At 39.2% G+C, this 22758-nt stretch overlaps 2 protein-coding genes across 2 annotated transcripts in view; both read left to right on the top strand.

Annotated features, from left to right (window-relative positions):
• jam3b (junctional adhesion molecule 3b) overlaps nucleotides 1-5319 on the top strand; it is a 35911-nt gene extending 30592 nt beyond the window's left edge. The window contains exons 6-9 of the mRNA XM_054625675.1: nucleotides 69-168; nucleotides 366-495; nucleotides 611-665; nucleotides 1820-5319. Of these exons, the coding sequence (XP_054481650.1) occupies nucleotides 69-168; nucleotides 366-495; nucleotides 611-665; nucleotides 1820-1855 (321 nt within the window). The 3' untranslated portion in view covers nucleotides 1856-5319. The remainder of the gene's footprint in view (nucleotides 1-68; nucleotides 169-365; nucleotides 496-610; nucleotides 666-1819) is intronic.
• A 3884-nt stretch (nucleotides 5320-9203) lies between these two features.
• On the top strand, nucleotides 9204-19248 carry LOC129113618 (vacuolar protein sorting-associated protein 26B-like). Its single transcript, XM_054626022.1, has 6 exons — nucleotides 9204-9555; nucleotides 11666-11822; nucleotides 13248-13412; nucleotides 13523-13698; nucleotides 13791-13933; nucleotides 15289-19248. Exons 1-6 carry the CDS (start codon nucleotides 9333-9335, stop codon nucleotides 15424-15426), a joined length of 1002 nt encoding a protein of 333 aa, XP_054481997.1. The 5' UTR covers nucleotides 9204-9332; the 3' UTR covers nucleotides 15427-19248.
• Nucleotides 19249-22758: the final 3510 nt, after the last annotated feature.

Below are 22758 nucleotides of genomic sequence, written 5' to 3'. Positions count from 1 at the left end.
CACTGACAGTATGAGCATCAGGGGGTTAATCATCAATCACACTTGTGTTTGTGATTTCTCCAATGAAGAATTTCATCGCAGTCAGAAAAGAAGATGCAGGCGAGTACTTCTGCCGAGCGAAGAACGACGCAGGATACTCTGAGTGTCCGCCCCAGAAGATGGAAGTCTGTAAGTGTGTCTCACATACATTGTTAAGCTATATATATACATATATACACACACATGTATACACATCCTCTAAGCTGATGACACGTATAATGTGTCATTTACAGAAATATTGAAGACCTTACTCGACCATTTCATCCTGCCTTTGAATATCAAGTTGATGTGTTTAATCTTTGCATCCTTACTTGAACCCCCTGCAGATGATATCGATGTTGTGGGGATTATACTGGGAGTGCTGGTGGTGGTCGTGGTGCTCATATGTATAACAGCAGGGATCTGCTGTGCGTACAAGCGAGGCTACTTCTCCAGCCAGAAACAGACGGGGAACAAGTAAGATAGAGATATTCTCCCATTCACGTGATCAACAAATACATGTGTTCCTGTCCAGCCAGCACTGATCCAACCTGTCAATCATAAAACCATTAATGTGCTTTGTGTCTTTTAGTTACAAAGTTCCAGCTAAAGGAGATGGAGTGGACTACGTCAGGACGGAGGATGAGGTTTGTAGAAAGCAGTTGGTTCTAGATGCTTATAGAATTTGCACATGATCAGAGAATGTGTCTCATTTTAAGACACTACAGGTGAATAGGGTACAATGTTAACTACTATATATCAGCATTAAACTTCCCCTGTTGATTACTTACATTAAGACAATCTTTTTTGTATAACAAGTAGTATGTTACAGTTAAATATGCAAATGACGCAGTTTATTAATAAATATGTGCTAATTCTCATACATTTTCAGAACAGAAATCTGATCATTGGATAAAGCCAGGTTCAAAATTATTTTTTCTTTTGTTGTTATATTAGAGTTAAAGGTTTTTACTCAGGTAATTTTAGATATATCTTTGTATCACTCTATAAATTGGAAAATACTGTCAACCAACATTGAAAAAAATAAAGATTATAGAGTCAAATGTTGCATAAATCAGGCTATGAATGATATATGATCAAACCCCTCTGTAAAAACCTTCAGAATATAGATAGGAATGAAACTGGAAATGTTGGTGTATGTAAGTACTACTGAAGTGGAAATGTCTGTGTTTTAAAGATGTGTTTTGTAAAATCTTGTACATTTTGAAGACACAAAAGGGTGAAAAGATAAACTAACATATATCGCTACAAAACTTCCCCAGTTGATTACTGACATTAAGACATTTATTTTCTTGTATTGCAAATGTTATGTTTAAATATGCAAATGAGGCACTATATAATGGTAACTTTTTTGTGTTTTTGGTAGAACTCTACAGACTCAAATATAAAAAGTAGTAAAATAAAAATATTACCATGGAAGGTAAATAGCCAAACTAAATTGGCCAGTGCATGAAGACATTATGTTTTTGGTTCTTGCCTTAAAGTGAAGGTTGGAAATCAATATAGAAACTGTAATATGTGGTCAGCAGTAATGTAAGGTGTATGAATGATGCTTAATAGTCTACAACATTCACAGCCATCTCCATGCTCCTTTAATGAGACACACCTGGTCTGCATCTACCAGACACCAGATATAGAAGTACATAAACACCATGCATACAATATTTCCTAACATATGGGCTTATGTGATGAGGTGGAGATAGAAAATATGGTGGTGCAATTTATAACATGTCACTTAAACTTCATTTTGATATCCCGTGTCTTTGTGTTTCATCTGCAGGGGGATTTCCGACACAAGTCGTCCTTCGTGATCTGAGGATGGAGGGGGACGGATGAGGGGCGCCGTGCAGAGCGGGAGACGTGACATTGTGGGGACCTTCGCTCCACGCTGTCTGACCACGGAGCCGCCACAGTTAAAACGCTCCGAGCTCTCGGCGCGACCGAAATCCAAACCGCTCGAGTTTGCCAAAGGTGACGAGATTTCACGGGACAACAACATGTCAAACTTTTAATACACAACATAGGGGACTGAGATTCATTCGTCGACTTTTTATCCCCACCAACCGAATTCTTTTGCTAAATTATGGAGTTCTTACTTTACAGTTGTTGCATGGTTTTTAAAACACAGACCGAGGTGGAGGAAACGTTTCTTTATTCTGCCAGATAGAAAGGAGGAGCGTCTTCCCCTCCAAAGTCAGTCATGACACCTTTCTACTTTTGCTTCAAAACCTTCTCGTCATTTGTATAACCTTTCTTTTTTACTGTTGAAATTTGTCAGACTATTTTTGATGGAATATATTTTAAAAATGCCTATAGATAAAGGTTTACTTTTTTAAATATTTGTAAAATACTAACATGTGTTTTTTTTGTTTTGTTTTTTTTGGTCGTGGATAAAAAACAAATATGTAACACTTTAACCGCATCAGGCTGTAAGCATTTACGCTTCTGCAATCGGAAGAAAGAGTTGTTTCGGAACAAACAGAAAAAAAAAGACTTGTATCGGCATATCGCAATGTGGTTCTTGATCGGCGGTCTTACATATTTAATTTCCCGCCCGCTTTCTGTTGTGAGACTCTTCCATGTTCTTGTTTGTAGATAGTCTTAGTAAGAGGCTTTGAAGAGTGCCAGTCCAATGCTGTGAAACACTGCACACAATCAGTGCTGCATTTTCTTGATTTTTAAGTGTCCTTCTTTGCTTGCTGTTGATCTTGTATATATTGAATTTACTGTCCAGGATAGAGTTTTTTGCTGTAATATGTGCGTTCAGTATTACACTATAATAATTATGGTAATAATAATACAGGGTTTGTCGGTTAACCTTCCAGACCCGATGAAAAGGAAGTTGTAATACTAGAGGTGTTACTTTGATGTTTTACTGTGTAAAAGCCTCGATTTGAAATTCTGAATGGAAACAAATTGGATAGAGGACAGAGAGCTTCCTGTTGCTGACAGTGACAGTTGAGGACTTTGTTATTTTGACTACTGACTCGCCTATATTTAAGATACATTCACTAAAGGTACCAAGAACATCAGTGGAATTGCCCCGACACTACAGTCCATTCACAGACTACTACAGTCAGGTGTACAATCTGTCCCTGTCCAATCTGTTTACAAACTATTTCTGCTGATAATTGTGCAAATTAGAGAGTAGACCTCGTTTTGACATTTCTAACCTTTATTGTTTTGGTTGATCTGACCCTGCACTTCAGTGTGACAGTGATATACAGCGAGGGTCTGGAGGGTTAACAGTTGTACTGATTGTATATAGATATTTGTCTTTTTTTTTGTTCTCTCTCAAGATTATGTAAAGAGGTGAAAAAATGTAAAATGTCCTTTTTGAGGCGATATGAAACTCTTTCCATTTGTAACACTGAGAAAATGGTAACATTTTATCATATCTTTCATAACAAGTGAGTACAGAAGCCCTGAGAGACAAGTGAGATTTTTTTATATTTTGTGATCAATTTTCTGAGTCTGATCTAAATTGTTTTCTCTCCTGTGTTTATGACCTAATACCAGGTTCTTTTTTGTTTCTTTGTTGTTTTAATTTTGGCCACAAGAGGTCCCAGTGTACGATTACTCCATTTACTCAATAGGACTAAAAGCATTCATGTTTTCTTCCAGGTGACTTTTAATTTGTCGGTGCACTCTAAACACCATGTATATTGTGTGTTAGCAAGTTGTGTAAATCAAAACCGGTCTGGATAAAAGCATGCTTCGGCCTCTTGTGGCCAAAATGGGTATTACAACAACAAACACACAAACACAAAAAATTACCCAGACAAAACCTTTTTTTTACCTGTTTTTGAGTCTATCACAGGAGAGAAAACTACTTAGAAAATAATAAGGAAATGGATGACCAGAGTTTTTGGTTTTCTCACTGGCTTCTCAAGGCTTCCATACATGAACAAGAGCTTCTTCACAACAGCACGTTAAAATTCAGTCATAATTTGACCTTTGTGTCGGTGTTCAGAACAAACCGCTTGCTGTTTCAAAGCTCTGTTGCTCTTGGCTCCTTCTCGTTATATTTGTCGAGGCTCCAAGCAGATAAAACAAACACACCTGATATGTATCAGAACCTCTTGTTCAGCTGTTATGAAGTGAGAAGTGTGGTAAAATGTTAACAGAACACCAGTCGTGGTAGAGACGATCTGCCCTACATTTGCACAGAGGAAGAAGAAACACTGCTTTTTCCAAGTTGCATCAAGGAACCATGAGAAAAAAAAGGAATCCTGTTACAGGTGCATTACTGTTTATGGTGCGACACAAGTCACGCAGCACACAGACGCATACGTTCCCCCTCCTTCAGTTGTACAAATTTCATTCCTCTTAAGTGCCTTTTGCCTTTACAGTAGTCCGGTTTCTCCTCAGCCATGCTCCCCCTCTATGTGTACATGGCTATATGACGCTGTCAGAGACGTCCCGTTTTACATTCATTTAACCACAAGCGCGGCGTTTGAGAGGAATGATGTCACCGCTAAAACAACCACCTCCCTTCTTTTACATACGTATCTGCAAATTTGTAAATAGCCTTTTTTTTCATAGATTTGAAGGTGTAGACATGTTGAAGTAGAAATAGAAATATATTAGTGCCTAAATATAGTGGGAATTATTTTTGGTAAAGACACATAGCACTATTAGGCAAAAGGAAAAGATTGACACCTGTTGACATGCAAGCTCTGGTTTATAACGCGTTTTTAAAAAGACACACTGTCCTGGTGCGTTTTTAATTTCTATTGCGGACAGCCGGGGGGGGCATTTTATTTTGAAACCCACCGCCGCTCCACGGCTCGCAGCGATGAACACGATGTCCAAACCAAGAGTTCACTCAGTATTCATGAAAAGTGCCATGCAGCCGTAACGGAGCTCTCATTATTCAGGTGGTTGCGAGTGTTTTTTTTGTAAAGCAGAGCTCATGCAAAGCGTCAGCCACAACAACAAACAGGACTTCCAGCTCCATGTAGGCCCACATTCACCCCACAGGTAGACCCAGAAACAGGGCTGTCTGCGATCGGGCTGGGAGTTGCAAAGCAGGGCTGGAGACAATGTGGACAAGATGGTGAGAGACGGTTCACAGTGTGTGTGTCAAACCAAGCTCGCTCACCAGGATGGAAGCGCTCCACCGACCCAACACCGTTAACACTGTTCTAGACTGAGGACTTGGTACAGCGTGCTAGAAGGCCGGATGCTCTGAACCAAACTCACATACAGTAGAATGTCCGCTTGGGGCCTGCTGGGGGGTTGTTTTGCTCTATTTGTGATTAATAAAAACTCACTTCTAACATTACCTGAGACATTATGTGTGTTTGCTTTTGTGTGAAATGAGGATTTCTGCATCTGTTCCGCCACACATAATTTATCTTACGAATCACCCTCCACGATCCCAGAGTCTCCCCGCCGTTCACGGAAATCCTATTCAGTATATGACAGTCCATCAAATGTCCAACTGACAGCATCTATAGCCGTACATTTATTGGTGGGAGTTAAGGCACTTCCGCTTTCTATGCTGAAAACAGCTTTCTTGCTCCACCGTGGTAACCATCCAGCTGGCAGCAAGTCTCTGGATAGAGAGCATTATAATCAATGAGCTCAGCGGGGTGACATATTGTAGTTAGCGGTGGAGACAACAGAAGCTTTTATTTAATTGACAGAAAAATCAATTAGAGTTGGGTCACCCGTTTGGTTCAACTTGGGATGAAAAGAAACACCTTTCTGATTGTGGATCTGAGGAATCCTCCAGATTATTACATGGAGGACATTTAGTTGAACAGACCACGAGGTTCTGGAGGGCGACTCATTCTAGGTGCACACCTCTGAAAGTTATGAAGCACTTGTGTACTACGTTACGAGCCCTGCATCCTCTTATTGTTGTTCAATCCAGTTCATATGTTCAGTAAATTCAAGAGTAATTCCTTTCTATTTTTTATACCATTCTCTCAACGTTAAAGTGTTTTTAGGGATTTCTACAAACCAAACAAGGACAAGGACATCCTGCTGATGGTCAGTTGGTGGCAGTAACACACCAAACAACAGCAATGCACCAACAAACGCAGCGAAGACTGCAAGCTAGCAAACAATACACAATGAAACAATACGTGCGTCATGTTTAGGCTTTAGGAATACACACAGAATATTTTGGTGAGAAACATAAATTGTTTATAAAAAGTTTATGTAGTCACCGTCACCATTTGTTTATGGACTACCGTTTTGTAGCCTGTAGGTCGCCATTTTGTGTTTTTGCAACCGGAGGCGTTGGGAGGGTGGAGCTAAGTTTAACGGAATGCTGTACAAACCATTTTTAGGCGAAACATTTTTGACAAATAACTATCCTGTTAAAAAATACTGTAAAAGGTTAAAAGTTGTGAAACCGAACAAAAACAACTCCTGGACTAAACAACACCCAGCGACCTGTCAATCACAAGTAAGTCCCGCCCAAAAGCATACCCTGCTTTATTGTCTATTTGACTCTAAATGGAGCATCATTTACTGAATGAACATCATGCTATATTGAAGAAGACTTGAAACTGGAGATTGAGACCATAAACTCATGTTTACAATGTTTACTGAGGGAATAAATCAAGAGAGAAGTAGAGTCATTTTCTCATAGACTTCTATACAACCAGAGGAGTCGCCCCCTGGTGGACAGGAGAGAGAATGCAGCTTTAAGGCACTTCCACATTGGCTTCACTTTTCAGAACTGAAGGTTGCTGCCTCGTTAAAAAAAAGGGGGGAATTTTGCATAAATCTTTTTCTAATCTGTTTACAATAAAACTCCACAGGGTGCCTTTAATCCTGAAATGTTATTACCAGGGATTAATTTTACTTGGAAAACCATCTTTCTGACTTTTAGAGAACACAAAAAATGACACGTTTACATCACAATTTCACCAGCTGAATTTTTTAAACAATGGACATCTGATGAAGTATTTCTTTCTCGCGGTTCACTTAAACACATTTAAAAATCGAGTTTCTCATATTTCCTGGCAATTTTGCAAGACATTCTGGACGGTTTCTTGGATTTATTGTCGTCATGAAAAAAGCCAGAAAAGCAGCATCATATGTGACTTCCTTAAGGACTAGCGGGGTTCCACTTGGAAACACCCGCCTATATTTTATATATTTCCAATTTTTAATGGAAATTATAGAGGCTTTCCAGTTGTTCTGTCAATGGCTGCAGTGAACAAACAGTGAGAGGCCACAGTGAGGAGAGAAAGAGACCGGAGCAAATTGTACTGGACACAAGGATGAGGCCTATTTAGAAAAATATCGCAGCATGAATTTGATGAGGTGACACATTTACAACATATTTGTCCACATCAGAGCTGAGCTCCAGCTGCACCTACTGCTCCCAACCGCACATAAACCAACATTTGCTTGAAGGGCCATGCTCGTTAAAAGTTTGCAGTCGTTTGTCCAAACGTGAGGAGTAGTTGTAGAGATTTCACCATATGACACTCAGATGTTCCAGCTGCTGTTGAAAGACAATTTTAGATGGTTTTTTTCTTTGCTGTCACAAAAGTGAGTCATTGTTATGAAAGAAACATCATTACAACTCTGTTCTTACAAAAATGAAAACCCTATGGGAGTCATTTAACTGTTCTCAGGTTTGATCATAAAACTATTCACAAAGGAGGAACGTTAAAATCTTTTTTCACAAGTCACCAGAACTAATTACGCAGTTAAAATAATCTGTTCCCACAGGATTCTTTTAATGAGCTAAAGTGACACACACACACACACCACACAATAACAGTTTCTTCCTCTGTACACTTTATATTTCATGTAGTTATAGATTTAGCAGTGCATATGTCAAACTAGGCATTCTGATATTCATACTGCCATATTATGTGGTATCCCAGAAAAATATTTAGTATGTCACAATACATACTATATAAAATGCAGTATGCCAAAAATACCAGGATGTTCTACGGCAACAATCACATTTTGCAGCGAGCAAACCAGCATGCTTTTCTGGCTATTCTGAACCACAATCCTTTGCACAGCAGATATATGAGCAGAAGGGTGAAACATGACAATGAACGTAAGTCTTTGTTGTTATATGAAAACCACGTATATATAAAACAGTTTGTACTGGGGCCAGTAAGTATTGACTTTGAGCAGTAGTAGATTTCTGACCCAATAATTCAAGTTAAAAATAAATAAATAAGTTATTTATTTATTTATCAGCTTGAGCAAAACCTTTGCCCATTGTGTTCAACATTGTTGCTCCTGGATGGATCACAGCCAACCCAATTATTTTCAACACAACTCCTTGTCCTTGGTCATGGTGGCCACAACACTTAAAAGAATAAACCTCATAATTCTCAAAATTCTGACCCTTTGCTTTTTTATTAACAGCATTTACTTGTACTTTTACTTTCAATACTTAAGTACATTTAATATCAGAAAATTACTTTTGATACTTAAGTACAGCAAATATCAGATACTTTAAGACTTTTACTCAAGTAGTATTCTAATAGGTGACTTTTACTTTTACTGGAGTCATTTTCCAGGAAGGTATCTTTACTTTTACTCAAGTATGGCTTTTGGGTACTTTATACACCACTGTAAATAACATTAACATTGAACTCTGGCATATATTTGTCAAATATGGCCAAATGGTGTTCACTTCTTTGACTGACTAATGTTATGGCATATTTGGTGCATATTTACCTTTTATTAAAAATGCGGTATTGACACTGCACTGGTTAATTACCATATTTTTGTATATTAGAATGTAAGTATAACTATTATTAAATATTAATAATTTTGAATAAATTATAATTATAAGGAAAGAAAAACATGCAGTGCTTATAATATGGGGAGAATTTATTTTGGTATAGAAATGTTAAAATACTGAACTGAAGTTGAACCACAGCGCTCATCTGTCTCCTGTTGTTGTAGAACTCCGCCCCCTAGCGGTGCAGCGCTGCCATCACAGAGCCGAGTTACTTCCGCCTGTTGATACTGCGCCAAAAATGCGCAGACAATTTGCAGAAAAGTTTGAAATCAAATTTGAAATTGCCACCCTCAATCTTTTTACTGATGCGTCAGCGAGAGTATAGTTTATATCAAAAGTAAAAAAATAAATAGTTTGATAAAAACAGCTTTCAATTCACGTGACTGCCCGCGCATGCGCACTCAACCGGTTGTAACTCCGAATATTCAATAATCTTGGAAGCAGTTTATGCGCTGGACGTCTAACGGCCGAACGAGAAGAAGAAGAGACTCCGGTGTGTTCTGCTCCACAGAAGAAGAAGAGAGGAGGAGGACAGCTCGACCCACAAGCAGCGATGAGCTTCTTTGGTTTTGGTCAAAGCGCGGACATCGATATAGTTCTGAATGACGCCGAGACGAGAAAGAAAGCGGAGCACAAGAGCGAAGACGGCAGGAAGGACAAGTATTTCCTCTTCTACGACGGAGAGACGGTGTCCGGGAAGGTCAACGTGACGCTCAAGTACCCGGGGAAGAGGCTCGAACACAACGGCGTCAAGATTGAGTTCATCGGCCAGATAGGTGAGCGGCTGGAGGGCCTGCTGTGTTTTTGCACATTTGTATTACAGGTGGAGGTGGAGGTGTGTGTTACAGGTGGAGGTGTGTGTTACAGGTGTGTACAGGTGTGAGGGAGCCAGCTGGACCCCTGCAGCGTCACACTGTCAGTTTTGAGAAGTGTCAGGTCCCGTGACAGATGTGGGTGCAAAGCTAAAGTCAGCTGACACACCAGCCATTGGCTAGCTGTCTCGTTGACCTTTGACCCCTGTTTTGTATTTATTAAAAACGTGGAGCTGTTCTGTCAGGTTACAAGCTGTGGCTGTCACACAGGAGTCACTGAAAACTCACCTCTTCAAGAAGTACTACCCTGAGGCTTCCACTTAGCACTTATTGAATTTGTTTACTGCACTTATCCTATTCGTAGTAGTTTGTAGCACTTATTATATTCGTATTAGTCTGTTGCAATTATTGTTTTCGTAGTAATCTGCCTCTGCACTATACTTTTGCTCTGGTTTATGCTTTAAGATGCTTGTTTAAGAAAGGAGATGCACTTATGACTTCTGGTGACTAGTAGTTCTCTTGAATACCTATGTTGAATACACTTCCTGTAAGTCGCTTTGGATAAAAAAAGACTGTAATGTAATGTAATGTAGTTAAGGGCTGATTTACACAGAATGCAACTGGTAGCAGATTGTAAATACAAGCTGGTGTTGTGCTGTCATTAGCAAACCGATACAAACTACATACAAAAACAAACTGGAACTTGCGTTGAATTTTTTTAAAATACTTTTTCTAATAAATCATTTTACATTTGTTACTCCGATAAATTAACAACTATGGCTACTTTGCAGTTTGATCATTTACAGACAAAACAAATGATATATTTTATAAAATGTTACAGATTAAACTTGAAAAGCTGCAACATAAAAATGCAGTTTGATGCATTAGTGATAATAACCCAGTAATAATATATATAAATCAAACCTTGCCTACTTTTGACTGGCTACTTAAAGTACATTTTGATAGTAAGACTTCTGTTCCCTTTACATATGCAAGATTTTGAATGACGAACGTTTGCTGATAATTGAATACTTTTAAATTGTTGTATTCCCGTCACCGATCTGAATACTTCACCATGTATAATCATTCAACTTTAGGGGCTTGACAGTAAGGGTTGCCATAGGCAACTATTTTGAGAAATTGGCAACCAGTTCTTGGCCTTTGGTTGCCATCGGTGGCATTTATACATGTACATAAAGCTTTTTGTCTTTAACGTCACATTTTCATCATTAAGCTGACGTGTAACTGTGTAGTATCTTATTTACTCAGAAATAGAAGGTGACAGACAATGGCAACCATGTTTTCAGTTTTGGCAACATAAAGCTGATGCCAGGGTGAAACTTTGAAAAGTTAGTGTTGTGCTCTGATATAGGTTAGTCAAGAGAGAGTGCGTTAAATAGCACACAACCTGATTTTTTTCAGTCAGTTTTTTATTTAGTTGTGTAAGATGGTAAAAAAAGAACATTTGAACTCTGCAACTAATTGCACAAAGGTTGCCTCTGTGTTAAACCAGCCTCAGGGCTCACTAGATTAAGAGAAACAGCACATGATTCAGTCTAGCTTCAGCTTATTCGCATCCTTTAAAGCTACATTCAGTTCAGTTTAAATCACTTTTGTCATTCATTGAAATGCCTTGTGCCCAGTTAAGCTGAGTTTGCAGCAGCAGTAGGGAGTTCCTCTTACTCTGTTCTTTCCACACCCTGAGAGCATAAATGCATCTTGACATTTTTCATCAGTTCTTCAACCCTTCCCTTTTCCCTTTTTGTGTCCAACGCCATTTCTCTCTAAGTAAAGAAGAAGCAGAAGTACTTTGGATCAGGAGTAGAAGGGCAAAATGGGGGCCTTTGTAAAAGAGAAGAAACTGAGGTAGTTTATTTATATATGTAACAAAGTTTAGAGCTGCAGTGGATGAACTGTGATGGCCCAGTTATTAGTCCATAAGTATTTCAGGTGAAACATTTTGAACAGATTTGACTGTGACTGTTTTTAGCACTGAAGGAAACGCTTGAACAAGTCTTAATCACAATGTATGAAAGTGCATTTCTCTCTGATGCCGTTAACGTGTCTTCTACAGAGCTGTACTACGACAGAGGGAACCACCATGAGTTTGTGTCCCTCGTCAAAGACTTGGCTCGGCCAGGGGAGCTCACGCAGACCCAGACGTTTGACTTTGAGTTCACGCATGTGGAGAAACCCTACGAGTCCTACACCGGTCAGAACGTCAAACTACGGTAAGTTCTGCTGTGTGCACTGCTCGTTGTGTGCAGGAATTATTTCCAATGTGTATTATGTATATTTTTTTATTGTAAATTTGTACAAATGTTGCACGAAGAAATGTTACCTTTTGTCTTAGATTTGCCTTCGTGTGTTTACGTTATAGCAAACAGTTAAGAAAACTTTTTCAGATATATAAAACTACATAATCTTAAACACAATTCACTCTATTTCATGCTTTTGTAGTGCACAGTTGACTGGAGTTGATCCTAATATTAGCATTCCCTATGTACAGAATCCACAATCTATTTTGAATGAAGTTGTGAGAGACCCACAGATCACACCCCTAATGTTAGAATGTAACATGCTAAAATGCTAGGCTAATGTTAACATGTTAAAGGAATAGTCTGACATGTTGGGAAATATACTTATTCGCTTTTAATCCCCTTGTTAGATGACAATATTGTTACAACTCTCATGTTTGTTATGTGGGTTCATGTGGAGGGCTGTTTCTTGGCCACCATCTATAAAACCACAACTTGTTTTGTTTTTATTATTTTGGGTGTTGTGAGTATGAAACAATATATATATAAAATAATAAAAGAGGCTAGCCGTTTCCAGCCTTTCGCTGAGCAAGGCTAACAGTCTCCTGGCTGTAGCTCCATATTTAACACACAGACAAGAGGGTTGTATAAATCTAACTTTCGGCATGAAACTGAATAAATGTAAGTAAAAGTATTCCTCTTAAATGATTGGCTAGACGCTCAACAATAACCCTGACAGCTGAGTGTGACGTGTCCTGATGTGGCCGCTGTAAAGGGAATACACCCGTTTCATAACAACATGAACTTTCTGCTGGTTAAACTTATCAAGTTTATTTGTCCATTTTTCATCCAACGAGCATCTAAGGTCAGTTGTGTATTGAGCATTAATACAGCTGTTGCCATGATCTCCACCAGATCCCTCACAAATGAATCCAGCAACTGGTCGCTTGTTCATCCGTTCTCTCCCCCTTTACAATTTAATACAACTCTTATTTAATACAAAAATATTAAATGGTCCATTTGTCTAGTAGAGTTGGTGTGATGCCAGCTCGCCGGGAGATACTGGCACCGACAGATTAACAATAGCTCAGCAAACTACTTCATTATTTTACAAAACACAATATCCTCAATAAAAAAACAGTCAGCAAGGATTGTCTGGTTCTGACTGCAATAGCAATATTTAAATATCACTATTGCAAAAGATATTTAAAATATTATTTATTATATTATTTAAAAATTTGCTGTTTGCCTCGCTTTTTTTTCATGTTAAAAAGTGGTTGCCACTGATGGCAGCCAAAGGCCAATAATTGGTTGCCAATGGGCATCCCTTACTGTTGACCCCTTCATACAGCCTTGTAGTCATGTTTCATAACCATGTGACCTTTTTTTTTCTTCCAGCTACTTTCTGAGGGCGACAGTCGGCCGGAGACTGAACGACATCAGCAAAGAGCTGGACATCGTGGTGCACACACTCAGCACCTACCCCGAGCTCAACTCCTCCATCAAGATGGAAGTGGGGATCGAGGACTGTCTGCACATAGAGTTTGAGTACAATAAATCCAAGTATGAATGAGTTCCTCCTCTTCCATCAGAAGTGCACCACCTGTTTGTTTTACCTGTTTTCTTCAGGGAAAGTGTTTGGTTTTGACGGATGACACTGTGATTTCTCGTAGGTATCACCTTAAAGATGTGATCGTGGGGAAGATTTACTTCCTGCTGGTGAGGATCAAGATCAGACACATGGAGATCGACATCATCAAGCGGGAGACGACCGGCACGGGGCCGAATGTCTACCACGAGAACGACACCATAGCAAAGTATGAGATCATGGACGGCGCGCCGGTCAGAGGTAAGGACGAGGCTTTGATGGATCATGAACTGTGTTTCTACTGTGAACCCATCTGACCCACTCTGTGTCTGCCTCTGCCTCTTCCGCTGCAGGAGAGTCCATCCCCATCAGGCTGTTCCTAGCGGGCTACGAGATGACGCCCACTATGAGGGACATCAACAAGAAGTTCTCGGTGCGGTACTACCTCAACCTGGTCCTCATCGATGAGGAGGAGAGACGCTATTTCAAACAGCAGGTAACGGCTTCATGTTGGCCTGGAAGTTAAGTGTGCTTCATGGGTTGATTCAAACAAAGACCGTCATATTCACAGTGACTATTAATGTTTCCTCGCTCCAGTCTCACTAAACTTTAAACTAATGTTTAACAAATATTATTATTGATCTCCACATCCAAAGTTTGAATGATGATGCCAATGGGGGTACATCATTCCGGCTTGAGGCTTGAGACTGCATTAGAAACTGCAGGTGTTGGATTTGAAACAAATGGGCATTTAAGAGGCAGGAGGGATCTAACGAAAGACAGCATTGAATTGCATTGTGGGGAATGTAGGATCTGGCAGGACTTAAACCTCTGCCTCTTCAATTTTGACAGTTCTGTATTTTTAATAATACTTCTTCATGGACTAAATCACTGATGTATCCCTTTAATCTGTTCGGGCTATTCTGTGCTCTATAGAAGATATGAATGTTTATAAGTGTTCCTTAGTTTTGCACATTATACAGATCAACAATTCATTTGATTGATGCCAATCAATCTTACATGTGCTTCTATTTCCCAATGTTTCAACATTTAGTTCAAATTATATTAAGGGTATAAAAAAAATGAAACACTGTAAGTGGACTACTAGATTACTGTGATTGAGAACATTTGTATAGGAATGATGTCCCGAGCTTTTAGATCCATATAAGCTGCTGATTACTATAGGGGTCTCCACTGTCATGAACAAATAAATAAAAAACAATATAAATTTATTAAAGAATATTCTTGTAATTTAAATCACACTACTGTAGAACTGAAGAAAATGTGATAACCAATTGTTATGCACGATTATATCAGCACTAAATGTGTGCTCTTTAGTGTGAGTAGATTCTGTCCTAAGAACACATTGGTGAGCCTCAGAATTTTTGTGAAAATATTGTTTGTTAGTTTTAAGACAACATTTCTAAAGGCTAAATCTAAACATGTCAGTGGCAACAAATAATACTTTTAGAGGATAAGCAGTGATTGTATTATTGCCCATTTAGAGGCCGCCTCACTCTCACTGAATACTGGTGCTACTTCAAAAATTGCTTTCCCGATTAGGCACTGAGACACAAAAACTTGAGAAAATACCAAAGTTACTTTTTACAATAGAGGCATTCAGCTAGTTGATCAAGCAGACAGCAGACATCAATAACCAAGCGTACTGTTGACATTAAAGGTCAAGCAGTCATTGATGTGAAATGTCGTTCAGCTTCTCTCATTGGGTGTAATTTTGTAAAATAATCTCTTATTCAGGCATATTTGTTTATTTTAACAACATTCACATCAATCATCATGGAGACGGCCCCCTCCACCATGTTGTATATCATTGGTCTCGTGCGTTTGCAGGAGATCACCTTGTGGAGGAAGGGCGACATCGTGAGGAAGAGTATGTCTCACCAGGCCATCATCGCCTCCCAGCGCTTCGAAGGCTCCTCAAATCCAGAGAAGAACCCGACCCAGAGCAACGAAGAGGACGACAGCTAAAGCCCAGCATGCACCTCACCCAACGCGCTGTGAGTGTCGGAGCGGACGCGAGGCGGAACCTGTTCATCCGATTCTGAATGTGAATGTGTGCGTTTGAGATGAATGCACCGCGGTGGTTTTTTCATAATGTGTGCGCTTGAGGCTTTAAAATATGACTGTGTGTGTGTGTGTGTGTGTGTGTGTGTGTGTGTGTGTGTGTGTGTGTGTGTGTGTGTGTGTGTGTGTGTGTGTGTGTGTGTGTGTGTGTGTGTGCGCCAAGGGAACAAACAGTCCGACTCATACTGTAGTTGCAGGTAATTCTGTTTGTTTTAACTACCTTGAAGTACCAGCTGGGTGGAGTTTACCACATTAAGACTGATCGCAAAATCTACTTTTAAGTGCTTAATTCAACCTTTATGGCATTTATTATTCAGTTCAGTGGGGCAAACTTCACCCAATAGATGCACTTAAATATAATGTACAAATACTGTACGACCAATATCTTGAATTCATGCGAGTGTGTGTGTGTGTGTGTGTGTGTGTGTGTGTGTGAATGTACGGTATGAGAGCCACCACGGGTGTATTTCTAACAACCTTTCCTTCTAACTACTTACTCAGCTGGAAGAAACCTGTTCATCTCTGTATGTCTCCTCAAAAGACTGTGACATTTGTTCATTTAAGATTCACTGCCGTGCCCCTCTCATTTGCTTTGAATTAAAAAAAGATTGTGTTATTAAAAAAACGAGCAATGACACTTTAACACCGGAAAAAAACAAGCAAAAATCTTTAAAACGCTCTAAATGAAAGGAAATTAATTTACATATTTGAATAATGAGGATGAAATATTTTCATACATTCCAAAGCTCTCATCAGAACTAGGCATGACTGTATTTATTTTTTAACAAAGTTCCACATCTTTTAAACCAGCGTTCACCACCTTGGATGCACCAGCAGGCCAGGCTCGGTGTCGGGCGCTGCCACTGCTGCTAAAACCAACGTGGCTCTTTTCTTTCATCGCTGTAGCCGCTTCCGGTAGTTAGAAGCTCTACTTTCTTATTTGCACTATCGATCTCATTCTGATTTTTTTTTTTCCTGCTCTCAGTGCTGTTTTTGAACTGGACTCATGGCATCACTTCAAACAAGGAGAGTGTTAAACCTGTGTTTAATTACAAAGGAAACATAGATGCTTGCGAGTCCTGCGTCTGAAAGGGACAGCTCACCCCAAAAATCAAAGACACATATTTTCCCTCTTACCTGTAGTGTTATTTATCAATCTAGATGGTTTTCGGCACTCGGCTTGTGATTCTAAAAGCACCCAAAAAATAATACAAAGTTGGTGGATTACCTTCTGAAAAGAGAAAAAAAAATGTAAATGTATATTTTTGGAGCCTTTATCACCACAAGCCGAGTGTCATATAGTTCCTTCGTATTGGAGAGACATTATATTGTACAATTCTGCAACTCACACCAAAACTATTTAGATTAATAAAAGGTTCAACAGGTAAAAAAAATATGTGTTTTTGATTCTGAACCGTCCCCATAATGAGCTGTGGGGACTGTCTGCCCTGTCTGGTTAGTTAGCTTTGTGCCTAAGGGTTTTTTGCCAAAATGTTACCGTGCAATATAAGGATATATACATACAGGAAGACTTGCCACAGTGTACTGAATCACTTTTCATGAAGGAAAAAAAAAAATGCCAAGAAGGTTTTAATTAATGTTAATGCAAAAAATGAATTGTGACTCTGTCATATTGAGCGCTTTGATTAAAGTTCAGAAACAGAAGATTCCTAAACTCTTTGTTTTCTAAACAAGCATAATCATTTTTTTGTATTGCTCCTGGTTGGGGGGAGTAGATAATTGACTTCCTGTTCTATTCTTCCTTTTTATTTTGATTCCCTTTTCTAAAATACATATTCTCCGTCCTGAAAAGGAGCATGCTTAACGAGTGAGTGCAGAGTGTGAAGTCCTGGATCTGAACCCCAGAGATCGTCAGCCTCACGCTCGCGTCTTGCAGCTTCGCAAAAAATCTATCACTGTGTATCCATATAAAAGTTTTAGACATTTTTATATTTCATACTTTTACTGGCAGAGGCAGGTGCTGCTGTTGTTCTGATGCGACATGTCCACTGTGGACAGACTGCTGTTCAGGTGACTGCTAGAATAAAGGATAAGCCCGCCTAACGTGCTGATATGAACTGAAAAAGAAAGAATAAGAGTTATTAATATTTGTTTTAGACCTTCCCTTTCCCTTTGCAAAAAATTGACAATACTCTCCATCGCTAATCTCTCAACCCTGATTTCTATCTTAATATGTTGACAGCTCAGTCATTTTTTCACAGCCCAAATCCAGAATTATTGTAAAATTTATCAAATTGTGTTTTCTGTTTCTCGGAAGGGAAGACGGCATCTTGTTTGGGTTGTGCTTATCATGCATTATATCATACATTACCTTTATGTACTTTTGACATCTCTGTTGAGGGAACACAATATGCTTGCACTCAGGGTCAATGAAGACACGTGATAGGGCGCCAAAACTCCTGGGAAAGTTCTTGTTGATGCAAAGATTGTGGCCGTGCTAGCTGAAAATGTTTGAACTTAGCGCAAAAATGGTGCATGTATCCAAATCTTTGTGATCCTTCTTCATGAGACCAGAAGAAGGAGAGAGAGACTTGAGGAAACTAAGATAAAGCAGTGGCGTAACTGCTGAGCTGAACGCCAACACAGTTTCTAGCTACTCTGCAGCTAACATACAGTTGGTACTATGGCTGTTTGAGGTGTGTAAACCCAAACGACCCGGTGGTCAAATTGGCGCGTATGGAGCAGGGTGAAAATGTATGACTTAACATATGTTTAGAGAGATAAGGTTAATCCCTACTGACTATAAGATCCACATCTACTGACATTTTGGTCCTACTAGCCACTAGAAAACAAAGCCTTGATACAGACACATGGACATGAATGCATTTTTCTGATACAAACTGATGTAACAAGAAAATGAAGTGAAATATGGATTTTTAAATTGTCTTAGTTGTAGCGAATGTATTCTGCATTATGTTTGGCCTCCTTTATTTTTGCTGTTACCTCCATTGAGACAGTATCACTTCTCTGAAATCTGTTGAAGGAAAAAAAAACAAAGCACCATTCAGGAAACCCAAAGCAAGTTGTGTTGCAGAAGTGAGTGAGCATTTTTTTCTCTTCCCGTTCCCTCGTCACAAAGTCGATATTATATTATTATTGTTTTAATTTAGATGCCTGAAATAATGTCTGTGTGCTGAAGAGATTTTAACGTTTTGTTCTTCTGTCTTTAAAAAAAGGAGTTTGCTAATAAGAAGCTAAATGAGACGACTAAACACGAGTCCTCCTTTATCTTAGGGGTGGGGTCGTCACCACATGAAGTCATGTGACCGTGGTGTAGTTCGTTGATAGCCTAACGTTAGCTTTTGACTTCTGGTTTAAGCTTCACTTTTGTTTGGCACAGAGTTTATTTTCAGCATTAATCCAAAAACCAACAGAAAAGTTCCATTGGCTTCTTGTGGAGGGAACCAGTGTGACGCTAACTTCCTGGTTGGCCTACAATACTACGTCTCCACCCCTGCGTCACTCGTTGGGCTGTGATTTCTTATTGGTGCAGTACTGGTGCAGACACACAGCAGCCAAACGAACCCAGTTTGTAAAGTGAGATGGAAACAGGAAAGAATGATGAAATGTACAGTGTAAATGCAATCCTGCTCTGCTTTTTGTTTATTTTCATGTCATATTTGATCTCCCTGTCTATAAATGTTGATATAATCATTTTATATATTCCTGTTTTACTTTGAATTAAAAGGGAGTAACTGAAAAACACTTATTTTCTGTGTTGATTGTCATTTTTCCTCCCAGATCTGTTCAGACTTACCACGTCTACTGATTAAGACACAAGATGATTGTCTGTGCCCCAGGCTCCATTATCTCTCACTTACATGACATGGATGCAGTCACAAGGGCATGTTTTTGAAGAAAGAACCTCAAGATGACAAATATTAGACAGTCTTACATTTTAACTAGAATTTTAACAAATGTATTTAATCAAGGAAGTCCCATTGAGATCGAGGTCTCATTTTCAAGAGAGACCTGACTACATAAGTGTTTTAATATACATAAACCAACAACGTAAAATATATATAATCAATTGTGATCATTACAATATGATTATGTTTATGAAAGTAATATAATTTGATTAAAACAAGTTACAGCTCAAATCAATCAGGTTTGTAACTAGACCTCTGAATGGACCATAGAAACCAGACCATCAAGCTCCAAACACAACCACAACTTATTCCAGATGTCTAGGGCAACTAATCCTAAAGCAGTCCGTCCCAGATCAGTGTTCCTTCTAGGAACCTCCAGCCCTCGTCAGTCCTGTGATGATAAATGGAGAAAAACAAAGGCTTATGGGGGTATTCTCAAATGTGTTGGAATTATTTGTGGTTTTTCTACATGGAATATTGAATTAAAAAGCCTCATGAACCATGATTGTCCTCAATAAAATGCCACATTGAAGGCCATGCAGAATAATTCTCCCTGTGTGGAACAGATGTTGTCACTAGAGGGCAGGTTTGGATCTCAAATGTCCTCATGAACTATAGATCATCTGGGAAAAGAAGGAAATCATTTGTTTGTCAGTAAAGGTCGTTGTTGATATGCGTTATTTAAAGGGTAACTCCAAATTCAATACAACTTTATTAATCACCAATGGCATTGGTTAATTAGTTAGGAGCAGCTTGTACACAGAGAAACATAAATAAATTAAACTAAGGAGCTAAAATGTGGAATAAAAATCTATAAATAATGATGGTAAAAGCATTTTAAAAGTCGGGTTGCAGATGATTTTTCCAAAATGCTGCTTTCCAGGCTTTGCTGGTTGTAGAAATAATCCAGGTCTAGCAGTAAAGACGGGCTCTTTAGACATTTGTACCAAATGATAACCTGCAATTAGTACACCTCTTGAATGAGAGGAGTGTAAGTAGGTTTGCCTCAGGGATGAAGCAGAAACTCGTCGCTTCCTGAGGCAAATCTTTTAGCTTTAACGCAGCGCACTGACTCTGAAAAACCTCCAAATTACTCATTTATTGTGTAAAGCAGGGAGCCAAACTGCCAGCTGAATAGACGTGACATAATATGACGAATGTGCCCTCTCAGTATCTAAGAACGATTTCTATGTAAAGGAAAGAAAGAAGAAAACATGTTCCTGAATGAATACAGAGGGAAGCTTCTGTTATCCAGGGACACATCTCAAATCCTTTTTGTCTGTTATTAGAGGAATAAGAATGGCCAGAGGTTGTTTCAATGAGAGAGTAAATTAAATCCCTATGAGATTGTCCATAGATATTATTTGACTTCACACAAAATTTACAGAATGTCTTAAACCCAGGACGGTCAGTGCAGGTAGAGTCTGTCCTCTGGTGCTCCCTTTTGTGGAAGAAGTGTTGGAGAAGCTTGACGAGTGTCTGGTCAAACACCTCCACCGTGTCTCCATGGAGACCGCGGGTCTCTGTTGCCTCCAGGGGGGATACCAAAGAGGAGTTTGGGCTAGCAGTAGCAGGATTTATTACAGCGGCTATAGACTTGTTTTACTGAAGTAGAAGAGTCAACGAAAACAAAAACGCATAGAGTGGCTGAGGACCTGCTGCTTGTGAGAGCATTTACCAAAGGGTGATCTAACCAGGTTTGGAATAATTTCCTGTAATATTTGATGAGTTTCGGGAAGGGTGGCCATACAATTTTTTTATTGTGAGCAATATACAGGAGAAAAAAAGAACGGGGTCCCACAATAGTGAATGTATAGTTTCATGCAGTTACATTGCAAGAAAATAAAAAAAACTACACCACTAAAAAGTTAAATGCTTAACATTACAGTTGCAAAAAAAGTATTTCTGTACCTGTAAGTGCCCACTTAAAATATAGTGATGTTATGTGTAAACTGTAAATAATTAAATTTAAAAGAGGTAACAAATATTTGCTTTTGTTCATGGCCTAAAAGCCCACAGAAAGATTACGGTGCAAATGTAAATGTAGGATTTGTGAACCTATAAGTCTAATATTAAGATGTAACAAACAGAACATGTAACTATAGGAATATTTTACTGTGTGTATGATGGGAATGAATAAAAACTTGACAGCCAACATGTCTTTGAGTTGCCAGCAGAGAGATGAACATTAATATGGACACCATGTCGCTTATTGACATGAAAGGAGTCACTCGTGCTATTATCACATGTGACTGAAAGAACCTTTTCGTATATGTATACAATGTAGAACTTGTACACTGTGTGTGTTGTCCTTTATGGAAATGGATGTTTGTTGAGTTTTGAAGCCTTTGAGTGAATGTCACAGTGTTGAGGGATGATCTGAAAAAAAGTAAGAAATGTACGAATCACACCTGCAGAGCTTGCTAGTGATTCATGGTGTTTTTTTGTTGATTGTGCATCTTCTGCGAGAGACTGAGGTCGAGCACACAGATGCAGGAATCCATCAGCTGCCAGTTTTTGACCGGTGGCTGCGGGTCATTCCCCCGCTGGACGTTTCCCTCTGGCTGACAGAACTGACAGCACGGCTCTCCGAGTTCCACAAGAGGCTGCCGGCAGTCTGTCAGCGAAGCCGAGGGACGGTGGAAAGTGAACTAAAAGAGGCCTGCGATCATCTGTCAGAGACAGGAGAGCATCGGCAGGAGATGAGATCTGGTGACCTCAGAGGTTTCAATTTCCTCCTCACTTCCTTAGACTCTCCTTCAGCGCCTTTCCTGGAACTATGAGGGATGTTTATGATCCTCCGCCCTGCTCTTGAGCTGTTTGACCTGTCCAATAGATTTACTTCCCAAAAGGAGGAAATCATCTTTAAAGGGCATAACTAAAAATGACAAATAACATGCATGCACCTGAAGACCGAGCTGTTTCAGATCATTGATAAATTGGAACATCTTGCATGAATGGCTTGTTTCAGGTGTTTGGGCATAGCAAAATATGATTTTTGATAATTTCAGGTCCCACTGTTGTAGATTTACCTCTATGCCTCAGGTCATTTTTTGTCTGGGGCACAGCCTCGGTTCAGTTTCACAACAGTATCCAGGATCTACTTCATTTTAGTGCTGCTGGTTAAATAAAAGACTTCCTAGTGGACACAGGGTGGCTAAACTCTAATAAAAACAGTGTTCAGATGTTTTGCTAAAGTAAAAGTCTATGGTGTAAAAAAAATTCTCTATTATAAGTTGAAGTCCCGGTTTCAAAATCATATTGAGATAAAGTACAAAGGCATCAGCATCGAAGAATTAAAAGTAAAAGTACTCATGACGCAGAAAAGGCCAATGTCAAATAATAT

The sequence above is a fragment of the Anoplopoma fimbria genome, chromosome 24, assembly GCF_027596085.1.
Source record: "Anoplopoma fimbria isolate UVic2021 breed Golden Eagle Sablefish chromosome 24, Afim_UVic_2022, whole genome shotgun sequence".
In the NCBI taxonomy this organism is placed as follows: domain Eukaryota; kingdom Metazoa; phylum Chordata; class Actinopteri; order Perciformes; family Anoplopomatidae; genus Anoplopoma; species Anoplopoma fimbria.
This window is presented reverse-complemented; position numbering and strand designations above follow the sequence as displayed.

Coding starts and splice junctions, on each gene's coding strand:
- LOC129113618 (XM_054626022.1), top strand. CDS start 9,333: ATGAGCTTCTTTGGTTTTGGTCAAAGCGCGGACATCGATATAGTTCTG. Junction 13,699..13,790: donor GGACGGCGCGCCGGTCAGAG/GTAAGGACGAGG, acceptor CTTCCGCTGCAG/GAGAGTCCATCCCCATCAGG. Junction 13,934..15,288: donor GACGCTATTTCAAACAGCAG/GTAACGGCTTCA, acceptor GTGCGTTTGCAG/GAGATCACCTTGTGGAGGAA.